Raw genomic sequence first — 22,104 nt, 5'->3', positions numbered from 1 at the left:
TGATTTGTGTTGGTACCTATGAAGAATTGGTAGGGCGTTATTGTAAACATATTTTTAAAGTTAGAGCATGCAATATTTATTGTTTTTAGAATTTTATGCATTGAACACTGTTTTGTGATGATTGTGATAAGGCATTTTCTATCATTATCCAGCCCCATCGATGTATCACTAGCATGAGACGGCAATACGATATGATGTTGGATGATAGGATTGTACCATCTTGCAAGACTAAACGAGACTTGGTTTCGATTGGACGAGCCATTGGTGAGCGCATTCGTAGAGAGATGGCGTCCTGAGACGCATACTTTTCACATGTCGTTTGGAGAGTGCACGATTACCCTCCAGGATGTAGCGTACCAACTAGGGCTTTCAATCGACGGTCAGTATGTCAGCGGATGCCTGACAAACTTTGCGCGATATATCGAGGGTGGCCGCCCAGCGTGGATATGGTTTGAGGAGCTGTTGGGTGTATTGCCTCCTACGAGCTGCATCAACAAGTTCACACTAAAGAGTACATGGTTTCAGGAGACGTTTAGTGAGCTTCCGCAGGGGGCAGATGATGAGACGGTTAGGAGGCATGTCCGTGCGTATATCATGATGCTCCTATCGACGCAGCTGTTCGGGGATAAGTCAGGTACCCGCCTCCACATCCGTGGGCTACCCTACGTCGCTAAGCTAGAGGACATGGGTTAGTACAGTTGGGGGTCTGCTGCATTGTCATGGCTATACAGGTGCATGTACCGTGTGGCAAACAGAAATATCGTCAAGTTAGCTAGTCCACTGCAGCTCCTCCACTCGTGGATTTTTATAGAGGTTTCCTGGATTCCGGCCGGATGGATTTGATGTCTTTCATTGGCCATTGGCGTCGAGGTAATCTCCCTTTAGTTATGCATCCTCTTTTCCATAATTTAGCAGTTCACTTTATTGTTAATTAAATGTTGTGGTTTTCATATGGTCAGGTTATCAGCCGACATTGAGCGACAAGGGGCCTCGTGTTGTGAATTGGAGGCTTAGGATAGATTTACTCCAGCTCGGGGATATGAGTATTTATGGTTTCGATATGTTCATATCTAATGTTGTATTTGCATCTTTTACTATTTATGATGACTAACGATAAGTACTTGTATGCACAGTTCTTGTCGATGCCATATAGCCTGCCGGATGTCATTCAGGTAGTGCATCCCGAGATATTGGAGCCACGACATATGGTGTTGTGGAGGACTGCGACAATGTTGATCTATTTCGCTGTCATTGAGTGATATCTGGTAGATCGGGTGCTGCCGCAGTTTGGTGGAATTCAGGGTAGACCTCGTGCTGCCCTGAACATAGATTTCCTGATTTCGAAGGATGGGAGATGTGGAGATCGATGGTTTCCGTTGACGCTACAGAGTTGACATATTCATTAGGCCAACAGGATGCAACATGTGCTACAGTTTGACGTTGTTGTGGATCCAGGACATGAGTACCTTGATTGGTGGTTCATTACGACAGTCGGTTCTTATCTCCTATTTTATAAATAACAATAATGATTTATACATATTTTATAAATATAAAATTAACTTTATTTATTCATAACATCATTTGAATAAAAACAATAATTTATTATAGTATTTAAAATCCAAATAAATAAATGTAAATGTCTTATCTGTCCAACTACATTATCACTCGTTGATTATAGAAAAAGCCAAGTCAAAAGCACAAGATTCGATACTATTCTAGTTTTCATTTATTCAATTATGTTTTCTATTTTGAGTAAAACGGTAAAACCCACTAATGAACTTTTCTCTTTGACTTCATTCCTCTTTTGCTGGGCTCTCTTCTTAACCTCAATATTTTATATACCAAACCATAAAATTAATTAACAATTATCTTAAAAGTCCCTAACACTCGTGTTTTTTTAATTCTATTTTAATTTCTGAAAAATACAAATATATCAATACAAATTAAATTAAGATAAATATTAAGAAGTTAATATTTTTAATAAAAAAATATAAATAACTAATTTTTAGTTAGTCAATATTAATCAATTTTAATATTATAAAATTACAATTAATAATTTATGATTTAGAATTTAAAATTTAAAATAAATAAAATAAAATAATTAAAAAAATTAATTTTCTAGTATTACTCTTTTTTATTAATATTAATTTAAATATAAAATAAAAATAAAAATATCAACCATCTATCATTTTTCTTAAATTAATACTTCTGTATCAACCTTAATTTTAGTTCTTGCTGTGCAAGAAATAGTCATGAGTATTCTCTTTTTGAGTGTATGTAGCTAAGTAGGTGGTTGATCCAAAATTCTCATTCTCAATAGCGCAGATTTGAAGCCATATCCTCTTTTCTCTTCTTCTCTTCCCATCTCATATTCAACCCAACCCAACTAACTTTTCTCTCTCAAAACCCTTTCTTTTTCTGAGATTTGAACTCATACAAAGAAGCCATGACTGGTCCTCATCAAAATTCAACACACTCTGCATCACACACACAACAAGATAAAGCTTCAGCACCATCACCATGCGATTACTGCAACAGCTCCAGATCAGTTCTGTACTGCAGAGCAGATTCAGCGAAGCTCTGTTTCAAATGCGACCGCGAGGTTCATTCAACAAACCAGCTCTTCTCGAAGCACACACGCACTCTTCTCTGTGACTCTTGCTACGATTCCCCTGCTTCCATACTCTGTTCCACGGAATCCTCTGTTCTCTGCCATAATTGTGACTGGGAAAGTCACAACCTTTCTCTTCCAACCGTACACGAGAGAGGTCCCCTTGAAGGATTCACTGCTTGCCCTTCCGTTTCGGAGCTTTTAACCATTCTGGGGTTTGAAGATGTTGGGAAAAAGGCTCTGCTTTATGGTGGTGATGGTGGTGGTGGTGATGGAGGAGGAGGGGAAAAGAATTCTGCTGACGACTTTATGGGGTGTGAGATTGAAGGCTTTTCAGATTTCTTCGTTTGGGATGCTCCTTCTGTTGTTAGTCTCGATGATTTGATTTCTTCTTCTGCTCCTTCTCATAACTTTCAGGCTATGGAGGTTCCTCCACTCCCCAAGGTATGTTCTGATTCATGCTCCATTTTCTATAACAATTGAGAAATTCGTGTCGGTGAATATGTCAATTTTTGTTTTTGGATGGATAGAACATTGAGCAAATTTGTTTCAAGATAGAGACATAGTGCTTGTTTTGTGTTTTTGAATGTGTTTCATTATCTCTGAGGCAGGTGTTTGAGTAGGAGTGTGGATTGTTTTGAATGTGTTAAGAACACATTGAAAATCTGTGTATATTGCTCTATGATTGTTGACTTGGTTCAGGGTATTGATTGTTATTGAATCAGAATCGCAAGTCTTCTTGTGGGAGACATAGAGAAGAGATTCTTAGTCAGCTTCGTGAACTCGCAAAGTCTGAGCCTTTAGACTTAGACACTGAACAACAACAATACTTGCAATCAGGGAACATGTCCACAGATCTTGAACATGATTTCAAGACTGATAAATTCCCTTCTTATGAGGTAATTAAAGCTTCTATTGCACTTGCTTTTATTACCAATTCCCTTCAGGAATTGCTGTAATGATTATTGATTGTGTATTTCAGTGGCATAGAAGAAGCAGTGAACCTATGAATCAAGTTGTTCCTCTGAATACATTGTTGAATGAAGAAGTTGCAGTTGAACATCCAACTTCTGCAGTTTCGGAGAACAATGAGGGGAAAACACCGATATCTTTCAAATCCGAAACTGTATCAGTTGTTCCAAAAGCTACTCCATGTGAGTTAACAAGTCAAGAAAGAGATTCTGCTTTGTTACGGTACAAGCAAAAGAAGAAAACCAGAAGGTATTCCTATTGCTTCATCCTTTGCTTTGTTGGTGTGCTTTTAAACTCAACAATCTTTGTGCTACAAGGCAGTGGCGGATCTTAGTTCAGAGAGATGAGATTAGACGAACTTATCTTAAATGTGGTCCATATAAAAAATATTTTGACAATTATTTTTTATCTGGCCCCCCAAAATTTTGTTTCAAGTTCCGCCACTGCTACAAGGAAAATTAGGATGGATGGAATAACTGAGTTCTTACCACTTATAAAAGCTGCGGTTAAAATCGTAATTCCGGTCATTAGTAATTATTTTTGGATTTCAGTCCTTCAGAATCTCCTGAGATGTCAAGTAAACATAATTCTATGCAACATATTTTCTCAAAATTGTTGAGTTGGAAGAGTTCTACACAGACTTTTAGGGAAAATGCTGGTGTTATAGAATTTATATTATGTTCATATATAAATTTATGAGCTTCCTTAGACATCTTATTAAATTGACATTGCTTCTTGACGTGGAAAACAACAGATATGAGAAGCACATAAGATATGAATCACGAAAAGTTCGGGCACAAAGCAGGATAAGAGTCAAGGGCCGATTTGCTAAGATGGAACACTGATATCATGGTATCCTGCTACCTATGGCATTGCAAATCACTACTACTTATAATAATAATAATACATCGCATAAATTAGTATAATTTTGTGTATATATGTCTCATGGATAGGGAACTTAATTATATCTTGCACGTGCATGGTGTATTCATGATCTGCATTTAGGAAATTGTGCAGCTATTATTCTCTAGTAAAGTAAAAACTTAGGTACAGTTGTTTTATGTGAAGTGAATTTAGTTAAACATGTCAAATCATATTATGTATGTAGATGTAGATACATACAGTGGAAATACAAGAAGGAAGAAGCAGAGGGAAAAGGATACATAATTCAGCAGAGAATGAAGATAAGTGAGCATTTTTGCCAGCTTCAGCACTCTTGTTTGTTAGGTCTTGAAGCTGAAGGCTTGGAGAATAATGCTTACATGTTACACATTGTAAAGTTATAGAATGTTAGTTGTATTATGTTATTATTCCCTACCTAGCCATATTTGTATGGTGTGACAGGAACACACACGAATATTAATATGCATTCTATGGCATTTCATATTCAATATTATTCTTCTGTTTTGATTTCCATCCATAATTAAAAAATACAAAATAAGATCAGCGATAAGTAAGAATTACCAGATGAAAAGAAACGAAAAAACTATAAGAATAAGTATAAATAAAATCAAGAGGAGTGCTGACGGACAGCAACTTTTGTGATTTGTAACTATTAAATAATCATCAATGATATTTTTAATGGTGTGAAATTACTCACTTTTTTTAGTGATTACATATTAGCCAAAATTTAATAAAGTTACTGGTTCTTAAACTTTTTCTAGAATCAATTTTGTATAGATTTTAAATTTAATATTTCTATTCAATCGACTTAATTATTGGCAAGAATTTATTAAATTCATGGTTTGGACTCATAATAAATTAAAAGTTATTCCTGCTACTTCAATCTAGAATCTTGAACAATGTCCAAGAACTAAGAGTAACTTAAGGTTTCTGCAGATTATTTTAATTTTAAAAGACAATAAAAATTAATCTAAAATTATCTTATTTTACATTCATTAATTACATCTAAAATAAATGCATAATATTAGATGTAATAAATTCATAAACATAAAACTCAATATGTTAATTAAATTCAAAATTATATTAAATTCAATTAAAGATTAATCTCTACGTACAAGTGTTTTACATTTACAAGTTTTACAAGTCTGAACGAAACCCACCCATTAAACGCGCTGCTTGTTACGTGCCTTTCTAACAGAATTTTAAATCAATTCAAATCAATCAACGCACAAATATATAACTTCCATTTTTCAAAAGATTTCGTTTCTTTTTTCGAGTTTCTTGCCAAATTTGTTGGATCTCCTTCATGCGTTCTCTCTTTGCTTCGTTTTTTTTCGATTTTCATGGTTTTTGAAATCAAGCTTTGAAATCGTTTTGAAGATAATGGAACTTCAAAAATACACCTAAACGATTACATAAATACACCCAAACGGTTACAGAAATACACCCAAATGATTACAGAACGGATTACAGGAATACACCCAAAACAGGAGAAGACATTATATTTCTTCTTGAAATCTTTTAATGTTTTGTTGGTTAAGGATGAGGCACATGGGAGAGACAATCTAGAAGAAAAACCTAGAAGAACAGTAAAACAGTACCTTGAATAATGTTTCTTCCTTTTTTCTGGTGATTTTTTATGGAAATTTGTATCTTTTTTTCTTGATTCTTCTAATCTTCGCGAGGAGTTGGAACGTTTCTGCAGAATCGTAGTAGTTTGTTTTGAATGTTCCTTGAATCTTGATGGTTTGCGTTTTGATTGAGAAAGAAGAGGAAGAGTGAACGTGTTGTGGAAGGGGCGCGTGTTTTTTTCTTAATGGTTTGCGTTTTGATTGAGGAAGAAGACGAAGTGTGAATGTTGAAGGAGTGCATGTTTTTTTTTTTTGGACTTGGAGCAACTTGTATAACTTATAAGCCAAAAAGACTTGTATGTGTAGCAGACTTCTTCAATTAAATATTATAACAACATAAAATATAGACTAACTTAAAGCATGCTACGGCTTTTGAAGAATAACCATTAGTTCAAAACTTCAAATCACTTTATTTTGATCTATTTGATTTCATTTTTAAAATTAATTTAAATTATATAAATCTTTAAATTTTGAATTTTCTAAAAAAAACTAACTTAAGCTAATGCAATAAACAAATAAAAGTAAAAGAATAAGTTTACTAATGTTATGTTCATATATAATATTAAATCTCTATAATAGCTTTATAACGTTTATTTTTTTATCTATGAGATTTTAATTACACTGCTATGGTTCTCGAGATTGAATTTTGGATATTAAAGTGGCCTCTCAATTTTATAAAATAATAGTTTACTAATGTAACTAGGCATATTGCTAATTTATCAAGAATACATTTCATCCATCTTATAATAATATCAGTTTGTTCCCAAAATTAAATAAAAAAATATTATCATGTATTATTTGCTTATATTATCAAGATATGGTTGAAGTGAACATAAAATTGAGTAATTGTAATCAAACATCTACTGCTAGTAGTTAAAGTGAACATAAAATGATGATGAGGTTGCTGCTCAGTACTCACTATTTGATTGATATTAATAGTAACTAAAGATCTACTACTAATGTTTATTTTCCTTCACAGTTTGTAAATGTTGTAAGTTGTAAACATTACATCATGAATCCATTTAATTAAGAAAAATATGATTAACAAGTTTATTATATGTAAGTAGGACATCTTTTGGTCTTATGCAATAATTAGATGCCTTTTCCACCTCTTCTTGTTCCCCCTTGCAGCTGCATGAGGTTTCTGATGAGTTAAACCATCAGAAAGAGTTAAACCATCCTCATCATCTTTCCTAATATAACAGAATGTACTTTGAAGCAAAATGTATATAAGTATACCAAATTATTTAATAACTATGCTAGGTGTATATTAAAATCAGCTATCAATATAAAATATATACTAAAATATAAATACAAATTCAAAATAAATTAAACTACGTATATATTTATACATATACTTACCCTCAAACATTTCCAACAACATTCGCCTGCCAAGTTCATTTGGTATGAATTGGACCTCTTGCTCTTTAGTGTTCCTCTTAAAATATATATGACAATTGGTCAGCACCACCTACAAAGTTTCATGTAACTATATATTCAATGTGTTGAGTACTTACATATGAATGAGGAGCGTTAACATCAATTTGAACGCCGCTGGTGGTGGCAGATTGACCGTGCCTTTTTCTTTTGTCTCCAAACTGCACCTCAACTGGATGAGCTTCACCTTCTACATTCTTTATCAATTTGCATATAACATAGCTATGATCCACCTGCTACCAACACAATGATGGAGGCTTACTTGAAAATATTTTACACAAAGATGATAATTTAGATATTGATATTGAATGAAAGAAAAATGCGTAAATATTGAAAAAGTTTTTAGAGTACTTATAAATAAAATCTTAATTTGGCAGGTATATACTAATATTAAAAGGTAATTTTAACTTTTTTTTTTTTTAATGAGATTAATGTATTTACTAAGGTGAATGCTAATAGATTATAAAAATAAGAAATATAGGATTTCTTAAAAATTAATTTATTATTAAAAATAAAAAATAAAATATTTTAAATTTAGATAATTAATATAAAATATAATCAATAAAAAATTAAAATTTATTTGATTAATAAATATTATAGCACTGCATTCCTTCTCTTTTAGTAAGAACATTTAAAGACGAAGAATGTTAATGATAATTATCAAAATTAATATTAAAAGAGACATGTTAGCAAAAATGTGATCATATACACACAAGTATATGAAAAGAAATTTTGAACTCTTTAATGAGACTAGAGGCATTGATTAGTAGTAATTACTGAAGTATTAGTGTGGAGCGAGGATCCATGAAGAGTGTATTCATGCAAGATCCATGCACCATCGTAGGAGGTGCCACTCTTGTCAAAGACGAAACATTTCTTGGTCCCAATACGGCGGTTCTTGCCCTTGCCAACGATGCTTTCGCCGTCAATGGTTTCGGCTTCAGCTTCCCAGACGCCGGCTCCGATGGGGCGAGAGGCTGTGGAATGGTGCTTTTTGGTGGGAGAGAAGAAGAAAAGGGCGGTCCTGCCGGCATCAACGTCGCCGGCGAAGTCCCGCCAAATGTCCCAAGGGTTCTTGTTGCGGCCGTACAAGTATTCACATTCGTGGATGTTGATGGCGGCGTCCTCGTCCATTGATTGGCCTTTCACCTTGTCGGAAAGGAAATGAATGAGTTCTTCATCGCTGGGTGTGAAGGTTGCGGCCGCACTTAGCTCTGCCATTAATAAACTATGATTTAGGGTTTGGTTCGTTTTTCAAGGAAAAATCACATCAGTTCAAAGTTCAAACTACTTGATCTCTTTGATTTCATTTTTAATATCGATTTAAATTATATAATTTTTTAAATTTTGGATTTTCTAAAAAAAACTAACTTAAGTTAATAAACAATAATTAAATAAATAAATAAAAATTAAATAATCATAAATAAAATAAGAGCGAATACCTCATCCGGCCCTAACAATTATCTCGAAAGGACAACGAGGCCCTGATAATTTTTTTTGGGACTGATTAGCCCCTGTACTAAAAAAAATAACATTAATTTTTTTTTGGCACAGGGGCCTCGTTGTCCTTTCGAGGTAATTATCAGGGGCCGGGTTGAGTTTTTTTTTTTGTCAGAAGTCGGATTGGAGTTTTTTTTTGTCAGGGAGCTCATTATCTTTCGAGGTAATTGTATGATAACTTAAACCTATTATAAGTAGTCACCAAAAAAAACTATTATAAGTAAAGAAGTGTTTTAGATCGGAGTACTAATTCTTAGTTTTGCTCATTTTAGTTAAAAAAAATTGTAGTATTATACTATTTAAATTATATTGAATTATTGTTAAATATTATAGTTAAAGTGTCATCTAATTATGTGATTTAGCTAGACATTAAATAAAATTCATTTTAGTTAATAAAAATTAATAAACAAGACAGTGATATTAAGAGGTTGTAAGTTCGAATTTTTTTTTAACAAAAAAAATGGTAATATCAAAAAACCAAAAATCCAATTTGGCACCATTTAGGGGCAAAGACAAAACCCCAAAAACCAACGAATTGACAAGTCATCTCAAGAAATCATAATAAGATTACCGGTAAAACTACTATGGCATTCGAAAGAACAATTACATGAAGCAATTACTACAAATAAGCAGAGTGCAAGATTCTACATGAATAAGCTATAAAGGCAACATCATTCATCAAAAACAACATCTACTATCAACAAAAACCAAACAATCAAAAAGAAGAAAAGTATTAACTTTGGTGCCGAGGGAATATGGAAGTTACGTGGAAGATGATTCTGACAGTAGCAACTTCAACGAATACAAGCAATAATATGAAATGAAAGGCGAACGTTGGAAGAGTATTTTTTATTTCAATAACTAACTAAGTAGTTTATATTTATTATATTGTTTTTACTGAAAAATAATATTTAATAAAAATCGTATAACTAAAAAAAATAATGATTTTGTAATTAATAAAAATATTTTATATTTTTATTTATATATACTTAATAATATTTATATTAATTATTATAAATAATAAAAAATATAATTAATTTAAAAATAAGTGAGTATAAAATCAAAATAATATTAATAAAATTATTGTATATTTTTTACTATATAATTAATAATTAGCATATAAAATAATAAAGAATAATATAACTTAATAATAAAAAGAGCATGCAATAATAAGGAGGATCCAAATTCAAGTCGCAATGGACCGAATTGATTGAGGATCCGGTTCATTAATTTTTCGATTGAACTAAACTGATCCTATTCGATTCTTACGACACTGTTTATAACAATATATATAAAAAAAATTTGAGATACTAAATATATTTTTTTTTGTGACTAAACAAAAAAAAGAAACAAAGCAAAAACTATTCTAAATATATATTTCTACACATAATAGTTGATTGATAATTTATTTTTGAAAAAAATTTTCTTCTTTTCTCTATTTAATACTTTCTTGCAACACTCTTTTTATTCTTCTTTTTCTATAAAAATTAAAATCTGAAATCTAGCAATTAATTATTAACGCTCCAAAATCTAAGAAAAATTATTCATATTAATAATCATTAGAGAGACGATTTCATTTACGTATTAAAATCGAATGTTATTACCTCTTTAATATGTTAATTATTCATATCAAATTTAATAATAAAACAATATTAAACTCATCTAAAATTTTTTAAAAATAAAAATAAAATATTTAAATATTAAAAATTAATAATTAATTTTTATAACTAATTTTAGTATACAAATAATATTTTTAATTTTAATTCTATACTACACATAGCCTAAACATGCTAATTAGTAATTAATTAAAGATATTCGATGGGCCCACCTAGCCTAAACAAGCCAATTAACGTAGACGCCGTTATCATGAGTACCATCCAAATAATGTTATAGCCACCGGACTCAATTTCTATAGAAGAGTTAAGACTTAAGAGTACTAGCTAAGACCATTCCAATTTCCAAATAGTCGTTCCTTTAGAAAAGATGAAATTGCAAGCAGTCAAACTTGTACTTTAAACTTTGTATTATTTAAAGTTTTAAACACGGCACCAAACACTGGTACCTTTCCTGTAGAAGCTCACATTTTTTTTCCTTTTCTTTCTTTAATATCTTTGTATTGTCTATACACACTATGAATCACAGTCACTTTTTTTTTATTTGTTATGTCAATATATCGAACACATTTTAGACACGATACTTATTTGATACGCATATTTTTTATGTTCGACCGTATCTTAATAAAAAATAAATAAAAAATTCTTCTCTAAATACATATAAATATTATCTCATATCAACTTGTCTAATCTTATTTTTAACATGTATCATTGAAATAAATTTAAAAAATATATATTATTAATTATTAAAACAAAAATATTTTAAATATTTCATGTAATTAAAAAAGACAATAAAAATAATTAAAAAATTAATTTATATTTTAATATTAATAAAATATCAAAATATCATTATAATTTATTTAAAAATACTTTATATATATATATATTATGTTCCTATGTTTTATAAAAATTTTAAATTTATGTGTCTGCATGTCCCGTATTGCGTTGTGTCTTATGTATGTATCTTTATTCATACATCATAATTTATACATAATTCAATATACTAATTGTTTATTATAAATGACTCACACACATTTTTGTAATAAAATTTTGTGCTACATGTACACCACTTTCTACCACTATTTTCATCCACCGTATTTATAGAGGTATACAATACAAAATTCAAAAATTAAAAATAAAAATCTCACTCTCAACCTTATTCTCGCGCTAAAACAAACGTTATTCGTTATTCTTTCTCCTTCCCTCACTCTCACTCTCCGACGCGACTCCTTCCTCATCCTCATTCTCAACGGTGATTCTCCTTCCCTCTCTCTCCGGTGACACGATTCTCCTTCGCTCTCTTTCAAGTGCGGTTGCGATTCTTCTTTTTCTATCTCGGACGCGTGCTCTCTGTCTCAGGGGTGAATTTCATCGACTGCATTTTTCTTTTTTTGATTCTACAAGATAAATTTCTATTCCTTGTTTGATTCTGCATTTTTTTTTGCATATTTTCTGTTTTATTCTATCAGCTTCTTTGACGGTATTTTTCTTGTTCGTTTTGAGCTTCTATCTGTTTTTTCGACTGCATTTTTCTTCTTCATTTTGAGCTTCTATGAATCAATTTGTGTTGTGCATAATTTGTACTAAAAATATTTAAGTTAGGGTTTTGAATTGAAGTCTCAGTATGCTAATTTTAACAATTAATTATAACTGAATTTTTGTGATATGAGTTGAATTATGTTTGATTATTATATGAATAAGTTTGAATACGCTCAGTTTTAAAAATTATATCATAGCATATAGTTGATATATCTACAATATGTTTGAGTAGAACTAGATTTTTATGATATGATTTGGAGTCTATTTGATTATGTTCAACTATTAAAACATGATATGACAACATGCTTGATTATAGCATACTTAATATTTGATTATTGAGTTTTAACTTTTTTATTTTTTGAATTTGATTGGATTTTGGTTGTTTAATTTGCTAATTTTAAAAAATGTAAAAAAAGACTGTACTAAAACGAGTAGAAAGAGAACCAGAAAATAGGGACACACAAAAAAATGTATCCAAAAAAACTTCGAAAAAAATGGAGTGGAGAAAGGTATTTTGTCTTTATTTTTTTTTTATGCTAAATTTTTTTTGCAACTGATAAGGCCTTTGCATGTTCTTATTTTATTATACAGAATGTATTACTAAATATTAGTTTACACAACGAAACAAATACCACTTTAATTAACACATACTGTATTTTAGTGTTTGATTATTATCTTTAAACTGTATAGACTAAATCTTGAACGGTATCCAACTGTCCACTCTCAATTATCAAGTAGTGACTACACAAAATATCCCTTCATATTGCAACCATCTCTGCAATTCATCAAATTAGATCATCATTACTAAGCTTATAATAATACAATTGACAAAAAAATATTGGTAGTAATGAAATGAAGCCATAAATAATTATTAGTACATACTTTATAGCAACTTGTAAATTAGATAAATAGCCATTGTGGTACCCAATTTGTTTCTCATCCTTTAGAGCATCCTTAATGGAGGTAAATGGGCTATTCCCATCATCCATCCCTGTCACAAGTCAAAACCATTGTTGAAATAAAGATTTAGCTTTCTAGTCAAAAATGTTATATATACACTTTAGTGCTATTTATGGAACATGTGAAAGTACACAGAACAAAGTAGATTTTAGATTAATGCTTTAGATTCTGTGACATAATATACATAGTAAGCATCAATTATGTAACTTATATTTTGAAGTTGATCATTTTCTGTGATATAGATTATAGACTGTAGAGTTTTCATACTTTGGTCTGATGTAGTTCATCAAGGTTCTCATGCTTTGTGGCACTATATACAACCATATAAAATTTGACTGAGACAACACAGCATTTTAATTTTCAACATTAGGTGGTGCTAAAATAGATTAGGCCAGGATCTCATATCACATATCGATTAGAAAAAAGAGAAGGTAATGATGCAAAGGCTTACCTTTTTTTCAATAGCTTTAGTACCATTGATTATTCTTAAAACTTAGATGTTACATTATTGTCTTATTCTTAAAACTTAGATTTGATATTAGAACTTAAATTTGAGACTTTAGGTTAAGAGATTAAAATATTTATTATTTTAACTAATTGTAAATTGGTAATCTGAATTAAAACTGAATATGCTACTATTTTATATGTATGATTTGATTCGAATATGATTAGCGTATTTTCATTAATGTAGTGCTATGATTTAATTTGGTTGCTAAATTTGTTTGGTGTGTATGGTTTGATTTGAATAACAGGATGATTGTCATAGATTAAAGAAGAATATCATCATACAAATACTCCTGTGCCGACAAAATAATTGTCGAACTAATATTTTGGAGCTAGCAAAAGGTTATCAATTTCCAAAGATTGCCAATACAAAGGAAAGAAAGAAAAAAAAAAGAAAGCTTTGAATACTTCGAAGGAGAAAAAAGCACCAAGACAAAGAAAACTAGGAGCCTCCCAAGTTAGTTCATATGCAAATGTTAGGACGAAAACCTTAGAAAGAATAATTGGAGATGAAAGAAGAAATTAAAAGTCTTAAGAAAATTTAGGACACATCGAGAGGAAAGAATTGATTGTATAAATTTTTTACATTTGACTATCATGTTAGCAATTTTTTACTACTAAATTTGATTATCATGTTTACTAAATTTGATTATACTCAAGTTTAGTGCTATATTTGACTAATGAGCTTGATTATACATATTTATTGAGTTTGATTATACTCCGGTTCAGTGCTTGACTATTGAGGTTGGTTATACATATTTATTGAATTTGATTATAGTCAAGTTCGGTGCTATATTTAACTACTGAGTTTGATTATACATGTTTATTAAGTTTGATTATACTCAGGTTCGATACTATATTTAGCTATTGAGTTTAATTATACATGTTTACTGAGTTTGATTATACTCAGATTCAGTGTTTGACTACTGAGTTTGATTATATGTGTTTATTGAGTTTGATTATACTCAAATTAGATGCTATTAACTACTGAATTTGATTATACATGTTTACTAAAACTTTTTCTTAAAAAAAGTAAGCTTCTTAATAGATAGGAGATCCTGCACCATTAGAAAACATTGAAAACTTAATCTTGGACAAAATCATATTTCTTGTTACATAACATAAGAAGCTAGCAATAAACTAATTTTTACAAATAATGGAACGTAATTTTATAAATAATGAACTGAAATTATACAAAAGATCTCAAAGTGACCAAAGCAACCCTAACCTTTGTTCACAATACCAAAATTATTCAGTTCAATGTTCATCTTAAAAAAAAGGGTTATGTTCCTAAGCCAATAATAATTCAGAATCTCAGATAACTCAAAATATTGAGTGTAAATTCACTAACCACATGTAAAATTAAAATTAAAATTATTACAAAGAAAAAAAAATGCAAGAGATGTAATAAATCTATTAAAAAAGAAATAAAACTATTATTCTTTCAAATAGTGACTTTGTTGCATTGAATTAGACAAGGATACAAAGCCATATGGTTAGTTAGATGTAATGCTCAACTCCAAAGGTAACTCCACAACTGGGTAAAAAAATAGCAATCAATAGTGATAATAAAGCATTTTAATAATAATAATAATAAAACTAATCAAACACTGAACTTGCCTGTGATCTCTCTTTCACATTCTTTGTATGCTTCTTTCTACCTTATTTAACAATTTTTTCTACAATAGATTCAAGCTTTTTCTTATGCTTACAAAAGTATAATCAAACTCAATAAATATGTATAATTAAACTTAGTAGTCAAATATAGCATTGATCTTGAATATAATCAAACTCGATAAATATGGTAATCAAACTCAATAGTCAAATATAACATTAAACCTCTATATATTCATAGAATCAGCATCATCATCTGATCTAAACATACAAATACAAAAATTTTAAACATAAAAATTATCAATTTAGCTCCAATCCAAGAACTAAAATATTTTTCTCATTGCACAACGTACATGAATGCTTCTTATAGGTGTTTGGGCCTTCAAGAGACCAAGAAAGCGAGCTAGATTTTTTTTTTTTCTGGAATTGCTTATTCGATAACACAAGAATTATCAAAGGCAACGAGTGAAAGAGAAAGGTTAGCAGCAATTTAACATGAAATTTGGAGGATTGCAAGAGCCATTCAACAGCTGCTTTTGCACTCAAAGGAGAATTCACCTAACTCATCACACCACATGCAAATCTATTTCTATGTTTTGAGTTACATACTCATAAATATTCCACTCGAATAGTTTTGACACTTATAAATGTACATAATAAAGCCACATATTAGAAGTATAAGCCAAATTAAAAGTATTTGCATAACTAAATCAACAAAATTAAAATTAAATTAGAAATAAATATGGATAATCAAAAATTAAAATTAAATTAAGAATAAAAAATTAATATATCAAATAAATTAAACACAAACCTCATCATTTAAATTTGTGGATTCTATTGAATCAAAAATTATAATCAAAACCCTAAGATAACAAGAATAAAAAATGGTGTGAAGCAAAGTAGAGGGAAACGTGGAGAAGAGAAGAAAGCGAGGAGTGAGATTGGCGTGATCGAAGAGAAGAGAAGAAAAGTGAGGTGCATGCAATGGAACCCTCTCTACAAGAAGAGAAGAAATTTTGGCGCGAGGAAAAAACTTCCAGCACCAGCGCATTGTATTAGCTTCCTTATACGTAATCGTATTTTTTACTGTATTTTAGTGAGAGTGGCTGAATTGGTGGCTGAAAAGTAGTATACAAATATCATTTTTTTTTAAAAAAAATGATCAAAATTTTACTTTTTCGTGGGTTTTCTTACTTTCTTAACTTTCATTCTATCTAAAGTCGTAACATGCTAGCTACATAGTGCGCGCGATGAAGCCAAAATTAATCGATCTAGTCATAATTAATCAAGAAGATTTTGATTGAATAATTTGTATGATATTTTACGTCTAATGAATTAATATTTGTTTACGTTTTCCAATTTCTCTTTTATGTCCAAATAAATTGGTAACGAGCTCACGCACCTGATTTTACACACACATTATTCTCATCGTTTATATATATATATATATATATATATAGGAAAATAGCAGCAGGAAACATTAACTTCCAATCAATATATAAGGATGGTGGATATATATAAATATACAGCTATTGATCTTGGGGTAGTTATACCTTTACTGCGTTTACCTACTTTAGAAAGTGAAATTACTCGAACCCACTCTTGCTTTCACAAAAACAAAGTATGTATATTTATTCCACTGCTCTTAAATTAATAGAGACACCTACCATCTGCTATTCCAATATTAAATAATATTAACTGAGCAAAGGAAAAAAAACACTTTGATTCGTTCAGATCAATCAAACATACATATATAAGATTAATTAACCGCTAGTATATATTTTCATGAACACTATTGATGAGCATATGATATGATATGATATACTATAATAAGATGTGATGATGATGTAATATTAATACAATTAAGTAGAAAACTTGTAATAATGGAGTTTGACGAGAGAGAAAAGAACCATGAAGAGGAATGAAATGGATGCAAAGAAAGAGAGGAGAAATGCAGCGGTCATGTGGCGACAATATGCATCAAAGACATTGCAAACTTTCATCCATTGAATGTGGGAGTTTCCGTTCTGTGCGATTACTCCCACAGCAGCAGCAGCACCATTTGCTGAGAATAACAGTCCCATCATTACAAGGTCCATCACCGTTACACCAAACTCTACTACTGAAGTAGATAACACATCACTATTATCGTTTCTTCTTCTTTTTGCCATCTCCAACATCACCAAAGATGCAGCTGCATACGAGCATGCTATGGCGTTTGACACCAACAAAAATCTGTAATAATTCCCAAAAAAAATAAAAAAAAATAATTAATCAATCATTTTATAAAATATATATTTAAATTATTATTTTTCTAAAACAAAAAATTCAACACAACAACAAATTGAAACGAACAGAAAGATACTAATACAAAAATACTATAAAAACCAAACAACCATTAACTCATTTTATTAGTATTGTCATCCATAATTAATGGATCAACACCATACTACTCTTTATCACTCAAAAAAAAATTAATAATAACTTTTAAAATATTAAATAATATATATTTATATATAAAAATATTATTTACACTTTAAAATCAACTATTAAAATTAACTATCATATATATGTTTGTATGTGTATAATTTAATTTATTTTAATATATATTTTAGTGACTAATTTTAATATATTTGTAAGATTAGGATTGATTTATATATAAATAGATAGCATGTAGCACTTTGAAAAAGAGAGATGCATGGATACATATATAATAAAATACGTACACGGTAGCAGAGAGATATTCCCACTTAGCAGTGGCCTTGAAGTTGATACCAGCATAGGAAATGATCTTAGTCTCTTTATCAACACCAACGATGATGGTGGCAACAAGAGTAAGAAAGAGGCCAAGAAGGCGCACCACGACCTCGCAAGGGCGCCGTCTCGTCCCCATTAGTATTGCCCTCTCCACAACCTTGACGTTGCTTTGCAGTCCTCCACCTTCCACACTACTACTGCCCATATTTGTTTTTATTACTTATTACTACACCTGATGGCAAATATATGAATGAGAAGAGAAAGGTAAGGTGGGGAGGTTGGAGTAGCATTCAAGGCAACTTGTACTACGCCTTTGTACCCTATTTAATGTATCTCTCTACCAACGGCTACATCATCAACACACTGCTATACAAGTTAATTGTTACTCAATACGATTAGCTAAAAATAAGAATATGAGAGATGTTAAATTTTATATTATTAAAATTTAGAATACGGTAATTAATATTTAGAGTATTAGTTAAATATTAGTAAAAAAATTAAATACAAAAAATATATCTTTAGATGTAATGGTTTAAGTTTTTTTTTTTTTGAATAAAAATTACTATATGTCTCTCAAAAATGAGTTACTAAATCAGCTATTATTTATTTGTGTATGAACAATGTTAGATGATTGTCCGTTAGGGAGCCAATGAAGTATATGTACAATGTGTATAATGGGCTGTTTATTTGGCCTAATATGAGTTAAAAAATGAATATTCAAGATAAAATACTACTAATTTCTCAAACACAATACACTCATACTATCCAGAATAACCATTCAGATACCAGGAATAATAAACATCTAATAATCGAACATCCCTAAACTCCATTGTATACATTGTAATGATACTCTATTGGCCTGGCTCCCTATACTTCCTCTAGATGATTAATAAAATTTATTATTTTTAACTAATATTATAATCAACTCTAAACAATTAAACATCAAAGATCAAATTATAATATATATTATAAATTCTAATAGTATAAAAATAAGGTGTTGGACTAAAGTGTTGCTTAATATTAATAAAAAATATTAATTCCTAATATTTTTTTGTGTATAAATATATATTGTTTAACTTATTTTAAATGTGTATTTAATATTTTAATATACACATAATATAATTATTTTTTTATATCTAAAAACTAGTATATTTAAATTTAAAATAAAATATAATTTTAACAAATAATAAATCTTAAATCCAAAACTCAAATTCTTAAATCGTAAACAAGTTAAATACTAAACTCTAAATTCATTTCATTAGTGTTATGATATTTGGTGAGTATGAAAAGTTTTAGGAATGAAAGTCAGATTTAATTTAAATAGAAAGTTAATTCTCTAAAAAAACTAAAAAGTGAATGTATAAATAATTTTTTAAATTTAAAACAATGATGGAGTTATAAATAACATTTGTTTTGTTATAACTTATAAGGGTGTTATAAACTTTTAAATTATAATGGCTCACAATAGTACAAGGCATTGCCGCATTGCCACCACTTCTGTATTGGGCTATCATTCAAACCCGATCCGTTGTCTCACGAGTCACGACCTACATTATGATGGGTGTTTTTGGACCGGCTACATTATAATGTTATTTTTGCTCATGTTAGTATTGGTCCCTTTTGTTAACGAAGGTGCGAAGACCAAAATGGGCCTTATTTCGTTATTGGACCCAGTCCAAAAAAAATATTTGGCTGATGGGTTGGTCAAATAAATCAATTAATTATGACAAAAAAAAAAAATAGATCAATTAATCTTCTTCTGCAAATTAGGGTTTCCACTCTTCATTTTGTTCTCGCATTCCACAAAGCACAATGAAGAAGAACGAGGGAGTCAACGCAAGAATGAGAAAGAGGAAGAACTATTCCGGCAATGTGAAATCCGATAAAAGTTATTACAACCCTGCTCTCATAAGTATGTTACTTCTCGCTCTTAGAATTTTATATTGTAATAGAGGTTGAAGCAGTGATTTAGGTGATGCTTGTTTGTTCAGAGAAGCAAAAGGAATTCTATAAGAATGCGAAGAATATAAAGAAGTTTAAGAAGATGTTAAAGCAGCAAAAGGAGCAAACCGATCCTTCCTCGGCACAGAAACTGATCATTGAGGTTCTTCGATATATTATATCTGTTATAGCTAGCTCATGATTCTAATAGTTGAATCCATTAATTCAAACTTTCTATTTGATGGTGCAGAGCGATGGTGCTGTGATGAAAGAGGATAAGGGCGAGAGTGAGAAGAGGAAGAATTGTTTGGAAGAATTGTACAGAAAGAAGCATGAAGAGAAAGAGAGAGAAAGAATGGAAAGAGAGGCAATATTGATGGCTAAGAAGGAAGAGAGAGAAGAGGCCCAAGCCAGAAGAAAAGCTCTGCGTGACAAAATGCTTAAGAAAACCAGAAAAGGGCAACCTCTTATGAAATACAGAATTCAGCATCTTTTGGATACTATTCAAGTCTCATATCAAATTCAACCATCCAAATCCCCTTGATCAAATTATATAACAATTCCAATAGTTGTTGATTTTGCAATTTTGTACTCAAGTTAACTATCTTTGTTGATGCCATAAAATATTATGAGTTATTAAAAGTTGATTAAGACAAATTTTATTGGTAATTCGATCTATTTAACAACCAACTTAGAGTCTTAAACAATTATTATGTCTTATAATATGAACAAAGATCTTAGCTCACAAACAAGGCAGGAGAAAATTTCTTAACTGAAATTTTATTTGATATAGAAGAAAGTAGATGGTTTTACACAAAGACTTACAAAAATAGTAATGAACACTTGATCAAATACCCGGCTCATACAAACTCTTTAAGATAACAGAAAAAACTTTGGTGACAAGATACACACAGCACAGCCATATTATGAAGAAGAAGCTAGTAAGGCCAGCGGTGGACGACAACCCTCCTCCTTGGCGAGGTGGAGCAGATGAGCATGAGGGCCAGAGCAATAACCAGCGCCATCAGAAGCCCCATGAAATCAATACATATTTCCTTGCAAACCATCTCTATGTGCCTTGTATGAACAAAGTGCCTGAATGAAAGGGAATGGAATGGAATACCCTTGGTTTTATTCAAATTGAGTTTGTTCAAGACTTGGTTTCTATATATATTTTTTCTTTTTTTCCAACTCACAAGTTGACTATTAAGTCTATAATCACCACTAGTCTAAAGTCGATTTTAATTTTGATTTGTGAAGCTTCTTAAGTCAATGTTAGACAGAGAAATACTGGAGACTAGAAAGCATTAAAAGTTTAAAACAAAGCATGAACATAAATGATGTCATATTATTTGCTTACAATATTTCTGGTTAGAGTTTTTCGTGGCAGCATCTCAAATGTCTCTTTAGAGTTCAATCCTATCTCTGTTTCGACATTGAAAATTGACATACACCCCACTATCGAATTTTAAATAACAACAACCAACAAGTAGCTCCAAATTAATACAATTTTTGGATCATTCATGTCAGCTAACATTAGAGGAGATACATTAGCCTAAGTTTTTTTTTTTTTTTTACCATCATTAATTAACTTTCTGTACGAAATTTTAGCCACCAAAACTAGATTCATGACAAAATTTCACCTATCTGAATTCCTAAATTTTGACCGAACTGAAACATAACTAAGTTTTACCTTTTCAGTAAGAGTGAATAAGTTGTTTAGTTGAATTATAAAAAAAGAACAGCATGAAATAATTTTAGGTTAAAAAACAAAAGAGAATTAAACAATTAAGGGATTGAATTAGGTTTATTAGATAGCATCTAGCCATCCACAATAATATCTCGTGACCTTTGATCCAAAAACAATACCAAGAATAGAAGAGAAAATTATTCTAAAGAACTATTAGGGAAATTTAATTACTAAAAAATATTAAAAAAATTAATTTTTGTAATATTTAAAGAGAAGGATCAAATTCTTTTTATAGAAAAACAAATATATTTATAAATTATTTATTTATTTATTTTGTAAATATTTTTTTAATTGTCTATCATATTTAAATCCTTATTAATGCACTTTTATCTATAACATAAATTTATTGTTGCAAATCATCAATTTTTATTA

At 30.3% G+C, this 22,104-nt stretch overlaps 4 protein-coding genes across 5 annotated transcripts; 2 read left to right on the top strand and 2 right to left on the bottom strand.

Annotated features, from left to right (window-relative positions):
- Positions 1-2,184: 2,184 nt before the first annotated feature.
- On the top strand, positions 2,185-4,974 carry LOC107645595 (zinc finger protein CONSTANS-LIKE 13). Of its 2 annotated transcripts, none has more exons than XM_016349647.3 (5): positions 2,185-3,055; positions 3,337-3,510; positions 3,594-3,832; positions 4,338-4,435; positions 4,692-4,974. In XM_016349647.3, the coding sequence occupies exons 1-4, from the start codon at positions 2,447-2,449 to the stop codon at positions 4,426-4,428; spliced, it is 1,113 nt and encodes a 370-aa protein (XP_016205133.1). In that variant the 5' UTR covers positions 2,185-2,446; the 3' UTR covers positions 4,429-4,435; positions 4,692-4,974. The 2 variants fall into 2 exon arrangements, 1 of the variants encoding a protein (XP_016205133.1); XR_015886036.1 differs by having other exon boundaries at positions 2,223-3,055; positions 3,594-3,903; positions 4,037-4,435.
- A 2,224-nt stretch (positions 4,975-7,198) lies between these two features.
- On the bottom strand, positions 7,199-8,775 carry LOC107646342 (NAC domain-containing protein 13-like). Its single transcript, XM_016350532.1, has 4 exons — positions 8,332-8,775; positions 7,635-7,787; positions 7,470-7,588; positions 7,199-7,310 (listed from the first exon to the last, which is right to left on the bottom strand). Exons 1-4 carry the CDS (start codon positions 8,773-8,775, stop codon positions 7,199-7,201), a joined length of 828 nt encoding a protein of 275 aa, XP_016206018.1.
- Positions 8,776-17,036: 8,261 nt separating this feature from the next.
- LOC107645592 (CASP-like protein 1E1) lies at positions 17,037-18,320 on the bottom strand. The gene is made up of 2 exons (XM_016349644.3): positions 18,011-18,320; positions 17,037-17,519 (listed from the first exon to the last, which is right to left on the bottom strand). The coding sequence occupies exons 1-2, from the start codon at positions 18,244-18,246 to the stop codon at positions 17,147-17,149; spliced, it is 609 nt and encodes a 202-aa protein (XP_016205130.1). The 5' UTR covers positions 18,247-18,320; the 3' UTR covers positions 17,037-17,146.
- Positions 18,321-19,807: 1,487 nt separating this feature from the next.
- On the top strand, positions 19,808-20,639 carry LOC107645593 (uncharacterized). The gene is made up of 3 exons (XM_016349645.3): positions 19,808-19,953; positions 20,033-20,145; positions 20,233-20,639. Exons 1-3 carry the CDS (start codon positions 19,854-19,856, stop codon positions 20,524-20,526), a joined length of 507 nt encoding a protein of 168 aa, XP_016205131.1. The 5' UTR covers positions 19,808-19,853; the 3' UTR covers positions 20,527-20,639.
- The last annotated feature ends 1,465 nt before the right edge of the window (positions 20,640-22,104 follow it).

Source organism: Arachis ipaensis, chromosome B6 (assembly GCF_059453495.1).
Source record: "Arachis ipaensis isolate K30076 ecotype BB chromosome B6, ASM5945349v1, whole genome shotgun sequence".
Classification (NCBI taxonomy): Eukaryota; Viridiplantae; Streptophyta; class Magnoliopsida; order Fabales; family Fabaceae; genus Arachis; species Arachis ipaensis.
This window is presented reverse-complemented; position numbering and strand designations above follow the sequence as displayed.